The sequence below is a fragment of the Camelina sativa genome, chromosome 3 (genome assembly GCF_000633955.1).
Source record: "Camelina sativa cultivar DH55 chromosome 3, Cs, whole genome shotgun sequence".
In the NCBI taxonomy this organism is placed as follows: Eukaryota; Viridiplantae; Streptophyta; class Magnoliopsida; order Brassicales; family Brassicaceae; genus Camelina; species Camelina sativa.
The window spans coordinates 13,654,322-13,665,884 of record NC_025687.1 but is presented as its reverse complement, the minus strand read 5'-3'; the positions used below and the strand labels follow the sequence as shown (position 1 = coordinate 13,665,884).

The 11,563-nt window shown below is 35.6% G+C and overlaps 2 protein-coding genes across 2 annotated transcripts; one reads left to right on the top strand and one right to left on the bottom strand.

The window, feature by feature from the left end:
* Positions 1,374-3,337, top strand: LOC104776964. The gene has a single exon (XM_010501144.2). The coding sequence runs from the start codon at positions 1,460-1,462 to the stop codon at positions 2,882-2,884; it is 1,425 nt and encodes a 474-aa protein (XP_010499446.1). The 5' UTR covers positions 1,374-1,459; the 3' UTR covers positions 2,885-3,337.
* LOC104776963 lies at positions 5,568-6,315 on the bottom strand. The gene has a single exon (XM_010501143.2). It carries the CDS (start codon positions 6,178-6,180, stop codon positions 5,854-5,856), a length of 327 nt encoding a protein of 108 aa, XP_010499445.1. The 5' UTR covers positions 6,181-6,315; the 3' UTR covers positions 5,568-5,853.

The window sequence follows — 11,563 nt, the reverse complement described above, 5'->3', positions numbered from 1 at the left end:
ACACACACACATACACATGTATATATCTATATCAGTAAAATACTCAACAATAATTGTGGGGTAAAGTAAAAGTAAAATAGCCACATTGAAATTTTGAAATCTGATTAAGAAAATGGGTCACTTTACATATTACAAACAAACTAAGACAGTAAGTAAGACCTTCTTTAATTAGAAACATGTTTGATGTTTATAGTAAATGAAGAGTTATATCATTTGTTTTTTAGCTAGTTAAATCTAGTTGTATTATATATTACTTTGTTTCTCTATAGAAATACATCATTTGGAGCATACAAGTGAAGCAAAATAAGTAAAACACACAAAGAAAAAGGAGTATGAATGAATACACACATGAGAAGCAAATTAGGGAAGATCCATCAATTTATAGCTAGGGAGAGGGTATAAAAAGATAACTAAATGAAGCTGAACTAAGTAGATAGATACGAGCTATATCCCATTAGTTGAGGATCGGAGCAATCCAGACTTTCTGTGAATCGTTTAAAGGATTTGTAGGATCAAAATGGTTTAAAAGTCACTTGATACAGTTTTGAGTATCTTTCTTTATCCACAACTCATTAACCGTCATAAGTTGGAGAATCCAATTATCAGTGTCGCTAAAGATATTGAGCTTAGGTAAGCGGAAAAAGGAAGACCTTACCCAATTGATAATGGTCTTTGAGAATGACGACTATATCATATAACCCACTAGTTACTACTAACTTATTGTTTTGAACTTTATTAGTACTAGTATTTTACATCTATAAACTCTTAAGCAATGAATAAACCAATTCTCTATCATTCTTTCTCCTTTTTTTATCCAACCAAAAAATAAATAAATGATAAGAATGTAAAGAGTATGTTCACTCACTTCAAAAAAAGGTACCTTATCTTTGAAATATACATTTTATTTTTTATTTATCTATGAGAAACATATATAGAACCAAAAAGAGAAGAAAATGATCACCTTAGTATAAAAATATATAAAAAGAAAAAGTAAAACAAATCAAAGGCATAATTACGTATAAGTGCTTATAATTAACCCTAGGAGTAATCTCCGACAAAACTATACCCGGCCATAATTTTTTTAAAAATCCTTGTGAAAGAAGCTTACTCACACTGTTTTACACATGAATGTTATTCAATTAAGCTCTTACTATTCAACCACATACTATCTTTAATTAATACAAAACATATAATTTTATTAATTAATATACACAAAAGAAAGAAAGAAAATAAAGGGAAAATATATACGATCATCCCTCTCTTTTTCTTCTATCATCTTTCCCACGCTTTCACGCTTTGCCTCTATTTTTTAATTTATATATTTCTTCTCTTTTTTTGAAATAATTCGTTTTTCTTCTTTTTTGCTGTCAGAAGCCAAAAAAAAAAAGCTGAATCTCTCTGTTTTTTTTTTTTTTTTAATTTGTTGGTTGCTCTCTCTCTCACAGTCACAACAATTTCAATGGAGACATTGAAGAAGAATCCATCAGTGAGAAGAAAAAACAAGTTAGCGAGAACATTCCAGAAGGTATGCAACCTAAGAACAACCTCGACGAAGGTCTCCTCCACCAACAACGGAATCGGAATCTGTATGTTGAAGAAATCACATAATCCAAACTTCAACGTCGACGAAGACGACGACGACGACGACGACGACGGAGGAGGAGGAGACTCTGTTTTCGATTTAAAAAGCACTTCGAGCAGCACCAGAAGCGGAGAGCTCAAAATCCGAGAGCGTCGTCGAGCTGTGTTCGAAGCCGTCGTCGCGAAGATCTTCGCTAGCACGACTACGATCAAAGCCGCTTACGCCGAGCTTCAGATGGCGCAGCGTCCGTACGACAACGACGCTATACAAGCGGCGGATACCGCGGTGGTCGAGGAGCTGAGAGCTTTGTCGGAGCTTAAACGGAGTTTTCTAAGGAAGGAGCTGAACCTGTCTCTGCAAGTCGCGATTATGTTGGCTGAGATCCAGGAGCAGCAGAGCTTGATGAGGACTTACGAAATCACGATTAAGAAACTCGAGTTCGAAGCTACGGAGAAGCAACTGAAGATCGATGAGTTGAAGACGAGTCTCGAAGAGACCTCCGCGGTTAACAAATCGTTGGAGAAGAAACTCACCACGAGCGGATCGGTTTCGATCTCTGTGTTTGATAGTATTCGAATTTCGAATCCGAGTTTGAGTCAGTTCGTTCAGGTTTTAGGTTTCACGTTGAGATCCGTTAGAAGCTTCGTGAAATTGATTGTGAAGGAGATGGAATCAGCGAGCTGGGATCTCGACGCAGCCGCTTCCGCCGCCGTTTCGATTCGCGTTAAAAACGCTTCAACCGTTTTCGCCAGGCCCAGCCACCGCTGTTTCGCGTTTGAATCGTTCGTCTGTGGGAAAATGCTGGAAGGTTTCGAATCTCCAAATGATAATTTCGAATTCGAAAACTTGAGATCCGTTGACCCGGTTCGGTACTTGACCCGGAACCCGGGTTCGTCTTTTGCGAAGTTCGTGGTTCACAAGTACTTGAGCGTCGTACACGCGAAGATGGAGTGTTCCTTCTTCGGGAACTTGAACCAGAGGAAGCTGGTTAACTCGGGTGGGTTTCCGGATTCGGGTTTCTTCGCGACGTTTTACGAAATGGCTAGACGGATCTGGCTTCTACACTGCGTGGCGTTTTCTATAAGCGAGAACGTCACGGTGTTTCAGCTCAAAAGAGGTTGTAGATTCTCTCAAGTGTATATGGAGAGTGTGAAATCAGGCGACGAGTCACTCTTCTCCGGTGATAATTCGGATATCCGAGTCGGGTTTACGGTCGTTCCCGGGTTTAAAATAGGCGAGAACGTTATACAAAGCCAGGTTTACTTGTCACCGGGTAACGGTTTTCCTCCGCCTTCTTCATGAAACCATACAAAAATCACAAGCGGCGGTGGTGGTTGTGACACGCGCCGGAGGAAGAAAAAGAACGGTGGCGCGTTTAAAAGGAGATGTGGTGGGGGCATGAGTCCTTGGTGGCAGCAAGACTGGCAAGTGGGACAGGTTTTAGAGAATGTGATGGAGACAGAAAAATTGGCGCGAGGGACATAAATCATCATTGATGAAATAGTTTAGTGAAACAAAATGATAAATTTTTATAAAAAAAAAATGTTTTAAAAGTTTTAGATTATAAAATACATCTAAAGTAGAAATGGCATGGAAGTATTCTGTGTTTTTTTATTTTTCTTTTAACGTACAAGTTTTTTTTTTTTGTTATATATATAAACCTGATATAGTTTTGGAGTTGGTCGGAACATGCTTGTAAATATTTTTATTTATCAATCTAAAGCTAGAGATATTTTAAAGCTATCTTATAATTATGACAAAGGTTTATGAAGATAGTGGAGTGAATTGAAAAATAAGTTCAGAATCGGTTTATGAAGTCAAACATGTGGGCTGGTTTTATTGAGTTGGTTAAGATCAGTTTTAGCTAATATGAGTGTTTGTTAATCGAATGTGAGTTGAAAGTTATTAAGAAAAAAGAAAAACGTGTATATAATGAATGGAGAGGATCAGAGGAGAGAGTGAAAAAATACGATTTGGTTTTTGGGCAAGAAGAAGAGAGAGTGAGACAGATGTGTGTGACGTAAATAAGACAATCAATCTAGTGAAAGAGATAGAGAGACACACCAATGAGAGGTTTCCACTATGCGACCGATTTTTATGAAATCTACTTATTAGGCAAACTATTCAATGCCGTTTGTATATTATTAATTCCTTATAATTTAAAGCTAGTAGATGTGTTGTGTGGGTTGGTCTGGCATAAATTATTAAGTAGTGATAAAAAAGAAAAACAAATGAAAAAGAGACAATTAATATTTTAGATATTAAGATTTTTTTCATTCAATGCATATTTTCAATTACTATTTGTAGAGTTAATTAGTTGGCAATTTGATCCAAGGAAAATGACTGTATTTGAAGTTTCTAACAATCTATTCTTGAGTCTGGAGAAACACGACGTTTGGTGGTTGTCATCGTTTCGACGAAGAAGTGTCACAGATTTATGGAGACAGAACAAAATATTGAGACATATATAGAAAAATCATCAAAAGTTGACCATAAGAAATAAAAAAGAGGTTGGGTTCAACCCTTGCACCAATAGACATTTCAAAAACTTGTGGCCTTTGAAACTGTTAGATAGTTATAAGGACTGAATCACTAACTTGTTGTACTTAAGATATGAATCGAGCCTGGCTGCTATTATAACATTGAACGATTTGGTTATACAAGAACATAAAGATACCTCATGTAATTGACAAGTGTTGTATAAAGCTATTCATACGAAGATTGATAGATCAATATATCCATTTACTATTATATCTATAGTTGTAGATGAAACTCAGAATTATAAATTTCAGTTGTATATTATTTAGATGGCGTTTATTTCTGAACAGCTGCAATGCAACCATGCATATGATTTTAAACGTTTTATATCAAATCAAATTCTAAAGCGTTTAACCCCACATAGAGAACATAATTGAAGCAAAGAAGTACAAAGGCCCATTAGGAACTAGCCCACTGATAAACCAAGTTCAACAGACAATTCATATTTGAACATGTCTTAGCTTACTCTATTTCTCGTATTTTTTTTTTTTGTGCAACACATTAGTCCTCCAAATTTCGACTCCTAAAAATAGTAAATAATAAAAAACTTTACCATGCATTTGTAGTTTAGGTTACTAAAATTTTAAAACTCAGATATCATCAGGTAGCTTCTCCAGAACTTGGGATCGTATGACTTACCTCCATTTGTTACTTCATTGATGACGGATGGGTACATCTTGGCCAAACTTACCTCAACATATTTTGGCTAGATATAAGATTAACTTTTTCAAACTGTTATTAGTTACTTAATTTAAGTTCATAACGTGCTATAGATAACTAACCAATCATATCATATAGCACCACCAATCATAATTGTTACACACCAATCATACTCTGTTTATTAGGAATTTGTATACTTGTGAAAGAACAGTAGTTCACTAAATTTCCATATTTCTACAGTCAAAATATCTACGATGACATCTCCAATTGTATCGAGATATTGAATAAATCCTCAACAAAACTATATGAATCTCCCATCAATGAGCGGTGGCCTAGTGGCACCCATTTCAACGCTATACACCTCTACAAGTAACTAACACATTTTCTTTTTTGAGTATTATTATTATTGAATCTCATACAGATTTACACCTATAGTATACGTGTTAAGACATGTATTTGAAAGTTTTATTCAAATCTCATATAGTAGATACGAACCTTGTATTAAAAGGATGTTTAGATATGTGTTTCAAAGTTTGACGAAAAGAAATGTTTGAATTTTTCCATGTGGTTTTCAACTTTTCACTATAGATTCAGTAGTACCCAATAAAAAATCTCTGTTCGAATCTTCAGCATCGACTTTAATCAATATATTAAACACAAATGTTTTCCAACATTTTTTTTATCTTAGTATTAAATATGAGCTAAGAACTATATGATAACGTTTATAATAATCATTGTATGATCTCTTAATATATCTTTTGTTACATCCTCTGAAATTTCGACTGAACACGAATATTCAACTTGTTATAAAATGAAGTACCATTAATTAATTTACAAGAAGAGATATTCAATTATTAAACTTTTGAATAATTAACAAAACTAAAATTATAGTAACCTCGAAAAAATGTATGTTTTTCTATATTTGTTTCAAAGAAAAAAAACATTTGTAAACTCCTAAAACTAAAACAAAAGTCTCTACCTCGAAGGAAATTTCGTATTATATAGTTAAGAATAAAGAATGTACTAAAAAAAAAACAAAAATGAAATATGTGCCTAGCGGCCGGGAGACTATATCAATGACCAACGCCGGGGCTAGGAACGGATTGGAGAAACCGATCAACGGTGGAGAGATGTCGAGATCGGAGTTTTCCGGAGTAGACTTCGGCGTGACCCCTTTTGCTCGGCGTCGAGGAGTTTGGGATTTTGCCCTTTGGCAGGGCAGTCAAGGTACTAGTCTTGGTTACGTGAGGCACGTGACTCTTATCTTCCTCTCTCACCGTCAAGTTTTCTTGTTTCTTTATCTCCAACAGCTTTCTTGGAGAGACCGGCGAAGGCAAGGCTGAGACGATGACGGCGATGACTATGAAGAGCCAGATGGATGGAATTAGACGAACGGCCATGACGAGCTTTGATATTTGGGATGAAAAAAATAAGCTTTTGGTTTGAGAAGAGAAAGAGAGAAAGAGAGATAGAGAGATGAAAATTTCAATAAAATTCTGAAGACTCAAGGTTGCTTTGAAACAATGAGGTGTTGGTATTTGTATATATAGTCAATAGATAGAGAGAGAGAAAGAGAGAGTTCCTATTTTCGAATGTTGATAAAAAGTGACTAATTAATAAATTGGTGAAATCACTATTTGTCTTTTGGGTTTTTTTCTTCTTCTTAAAAATAGAAGTCTAATGTGACACTCTAACACATGCATGCATAGCAAATTAGTATAACCTGGCTACAATTTTCAAAGTTCATGTATAAAAAAGAATTGAGAAAGAAAATTCAAAGTTCAAAAAGTCATGTAGCACAAACTTATGAAAGAAGATTCGTGGCAGTTTCAGTTGTACAAAGAAAAATATGAATATTAAAAGTACTCAAAAGTCAAATAGAAAGTTTCAGACAGCAGCCTGAAGTGGAAAAGGTGAAATTAGATTTCACATAAAGATAAATATTACTACCAAACAATTGTTGTTCCACTATGTGAAATGTATTTAATTTGCAAGGAGGCCAAAGTCAAAGATATCAAATATTAAAAACTAAAAGCAAAGAAGAGAATATACAGACTTGAAAAGAAAGGGATTAGTCATAATTCATAAAGGAGAATGTAAGAGATTGGTTAATGATATTTGGTGAATCAAGTTGAGTCTTATGTACGTAGTGAATCACAATTAATTATTTTTAATACAATCAGACTAATATAATTAGTAAATGATTTGATGTTCCGTAGACTAATTAAATCTCTTGGGATATGGTATTAGATACGATGTAACACGTGGGCAAGAGTTTGGTAAGTGATGAAATTGATGTTTTTCAAAGTATCAGAAGCCGCCGGCCACCATTTTCAACGGCGGTCGTCACACCACCGTCAAACAAAATGTTAGGTTCCCAAGTTTCACACTTTCCGGTTCAAGTTGTTATCCCAACTTTTTGGAGTTTGTTTAAATTATTTTGTCTATGGTATATTTAAGACACTTATAACTTCATTTATTCTTTTTAATTAATCTTTTTTATTATTATTTTTAAAGTAATCAAATACTTGGATGGCTAACGAGTTGTTAAAGAATTTGTTAACCATGCAACCTGAAACAAATTTTCATCATTAAATTCATACTTAATTAATTAGTTGGAGACCATACTAGTCAACATTAGTCGGAGACTCGGAGTAGTACTTAATTAGTTAATAATCATGTGAAATAAAAGATTAATCATGAATTTTGACCGTTTAACCGAAACCTATGCTTGAAAATATGAATTGATTAAGGTAGTGTAAAGTGTTTGGAGGCTTGGTTAGTGTTGAAACTTTATAATCAATTTTTGAATATACGGGGATTTGGATAAATGGCTTCTGGCCATAATAATATAGAAACTTTTCAGAAATTTCATTTCTTTTTCGAAAACTTATTATTTTCCGGAAATTTTCAAGTGACAAATGTTTGTGGAATTTGTTAACAAATAGTAGTATAGTATCTTTTAATGGCCATTTTTTTTTGTTTAATATCTAAACCATATATAAAGAGTAAATTAGTTCTGCAATCTATCTGTAGAAACTATACAAAGCGTGTTCACCACATTAAATGAGATTAACATAAAACTCGTGGAGGCAGAGAAAAGTCAAAAGCATGGGCGGTAGTAAGACTCCAGAATTGGCCTCCACGTATTTTCCTAATTTCGCTATAAAACATTAAAATGAGAATAATTTTCTTACTACAAATATTATATAGTTTCTGCTGTTCTATTTTTCTCTAGTTAGATGATCGTATAAGACATGTTTACTGGTAACCAGTATGGTCTCCGACTAATATTAAAGTAGCTACTAGCTAGTAAACCCTTACATGGTATCATATTGATTCAAATGACATACATCCAAATAAGATTTATATGATCCAAACTAGATGGTAGGATTCTCAAAACTAATAATATAAGATAGTAAAGTATAATATAACCTTTCAATTACTAAAAACTATAATATCGTTCTTTGGTGGGTGTCCGATACCGTTAAGGGGTAGGTTCTTTGGACAAAAGTAATTGAAGAGAAAAAAGAAGTGAAGAAATGACAAAAAGAAGAAGGAAAGGAAAAGAGTGGGTAGGTCACATGGCCATGTTCTTGTGTTGCCGTCAACAGAGAAACATTGGCGTTCCGCGTTTTCATGATGAACACGTCCGGTCCCATCCTCTCTAGTCTCTCTACTACTCTCTTTTATGTACACATCTGATCTTTGTAATATAATAAATGCTTACACATAATTTGTTTTAAATTAAACATATTAGATATGTATACTATAATACTACAAATATGTTGCTCTCTTTTATTTAGCCAAGGAATCAGCCACAATATTGTCTGTTTTTAACCCTACGTACTGATATTTATTCCTACAAATTTCTACATTCAAAGCTCACTATCTTGGAGTATATATACTCAAATGTACATTCAAAGCTCAAGTCGAATAGTTGAGAGCAATCTCCTTCAAACACAATCCAACATATATATTCGAGACTGAAGCGTAAAGGCGTAAACCAAAAACCATTCTTTCAGCTTGCAACGGAGTTTGTGAGTGCCCCTCATAAACCTTTTCCCTGTAAGAATTACAAAAGAGTACGAGAAGAATAGAGAATGGGATAGAATGATCAAAAGAGAATGAAAGGGAGAAAGAGAGAGCGGCTAGGTTAGAATAGAGGAGAAGGAGAGATTCTCATTCCTTGAATAATAATGACCTAGTTACAAACTATTTATAGGGATACAGTGGATTCTATATAAGGAAACTACTAGAATGTACATTTATAATCGTAGGAAGAACGGGTTCTTATATCCTAAGAAGAACACGTTCTTATATCATAAGGAGAACATGTTCGTAGTGTGTTCATGTTCACACTCCCCCTCAAGCTTAACCATTTGGAATAGAGGTTAAGCTTGAAACTATGAACACCCACCTCATTAAAAACCTTAGTATGTAAAACCCATTTGGGACAAAGACATACTAAGGGAAAAAGAGTATGGAGCCAATAGCTTAGGGTCTTCATCGGTGGCCTGGTTAGGTCCATAAGTCCAAGTTTGGAGTGTATATACTCGCAAACCTTGGAACTCGCTACTTTGGTGAAAATGTCCGCCAGTTGTTCAGAACTCTTGGTGTGACATGGCAAGATAACTCCTAACTGAACTTGTTCTCTGACTTTGTGGCAGTCCACTTCTATGTGTTTCGTACTTTCATGAAATACTGAGTTTGATGCAATGTAAATAGCGGCTTCATTGTCACAATGCATTGTGATCGACTTTGGAGTCTCGATGCCTAGATCCTTCAAGAGAGCTTTGAGCCACATGAGTTCGGTTGTGACCTTCCTCATTGCCCTGTATTCAGACTCTGCACTTGAGAGAGATACCACCTTTTGTTTCTTACTCTTCCAAGTGACAAGATTTCCTCCAACAAACGTGCAATAACCAGATGTTGAGCGTCTATCTTCATGATCCCCAGCATAATCTGCATCACAGTATCCTACCAGCTCTGCATTTCCATTACATCCCATCCATATGCCTTGTCCTGGTGATCCTTTGAGATACTTGAGTATTCGGCTCACCATTTTCCAATGATGTAATGTTGGCTTCTGCATATGTTGACTCACCTGGTTCACAGCAAAGCATATATCAGGTCGTGTTATGGTGAGATAAATAAGCTTACCTACCAACCGTCGATACTGTTTTACATCTTCGAAAGGAGCATCATTCAGCTCCCCCTTACGACCAGCCTTGTAGTCTTCTTCAAGTGGAGTTTCAACTGGTTTTGATCCAAGTTTACCTGCCTCATTCAAAAGATCAAGTGTGTACTTTCTTTGCGACAAGAAGAGTCCTTCTTCAGAACGACAAACTTCTATCCCAAGAAAGTACTTTAGTTCTCCAAGATCTTTGATATCAAAAACTGATTTAAGATAGAGTTTGGTATCTTGAATACCTACCTTGTCATTCCCGGAGATGATAATATCATCAACATATATAAGAATGACTATAATACCTCTTTGGCTTGGGTAAGTGAAAAGAGTGTGATCAGCTTCTGATCTTCTAAATCCTTTTTCCATCAGTGTTGAACTGAGTTTATGATACCAAGCTCTTGGTGATTGTTTCAACCCATATATTGCTTTCTTTAATTTAAACACCTTTCTGGGACCAATAGTGTCTTCAAGTCCTGGTGGTGGTCTTATATAGACTTCATCTTCTAGTTCTCCTTGTAAGAACGCGTTCTTCACATCCATCTGCCACAATTCCCAAGATAGATTAGTAGCTAATGAGAGCACTACTCTTACCGTGTGAAGTTTGGCCACTGGAGCGAATGTATCACAATAGTCTTCTCCATAAGTTTGAGTGAACCCTCTTGCTACAAGCCTGACTTTATATCGTTCTATCTCCCCATTACTCTTATACTTTATAGTGAATATCCATCTAGATGTCACAGCTTTCTTCCCTTTTGGTAGATCAGCTTCGTCCCATGTGTGATTTTTCACCATTGCATTAGTCTCATCTCCGACCGCATCACGCCAAACTTTTTGTTCTTTAGCTTCCTCATAACTTTGTGGAATCCAATGCTGATCAATTTGAGTGAGAAACACTTGATGCTCAACAGGAAAATGTGCCAGAGTGCATACAACTTGTATAGGGTGAGCAACCGCCTGACTATTATAGAAGATGCGAGGATTATTCCAGTTCTTAGGAGCAGACTTGAGTCTTTCACTTCGTCGAAGGGGAATTACTTCAATAGCCTCATCCTCTGTAGCCTCAACCTGAGTTGGATGTTCTTCCACATGATCTTCTTCCTCTAATTTAGGTTCTTCTCCCCCGAAAGCAAGATCATCCTCTTCGGATACACATTCTTCACCTAGATTGTTCAGTTCATCTTCAGCTTTATCATAATCATCTGCTTCTTGACTATGAGGACTATCAGTTTCATCTAGAGAAGAACAAGGTTGATGTTGGTTATTCGCAACTCCAAGCCTTTCAAGAACAATGCGGAGATTGTCTGCTCTATCTGATGAAGAGTAGGGAAGATCTTTCAAGTCCTCCCAATTACTTGTATCATAGAATCCCTTAGATTCTAAGAACTTGACATCCCTTGATACCAAAACACTCCTAGCTTCAGGTTCATAACACTTATATCCCTTTTGAGTAGTTAAGTAGCCAATAAACATGCTCTTGACACTCTTAGTGTCAAGCTTGTCATGCTGCTCACCTGGTTTTAAGACATAACACACACATCTAAATACACGTAAGTGATTGATAGACAGTTTAATCTTGTTAAGTACTTCAAATG

What these genes read in the sequence shown, in the direction of transcription:
- LOC104776964 (XM_010501144.2), top strand. Translation starts at nt 1,460, where the DNA reads ATGGAGACATTGAAGAAGAATCCATCAGTGAGAAGAAAAAACAAGTTA.
- LOC104776963 (XM_010501143.2), bottom strand. Translation starts at nt 6,180, where the DNA reads ATGGCCGTTCGTCTAATTCCATCCATCTGGCTCTTCATAGTCATCGCC.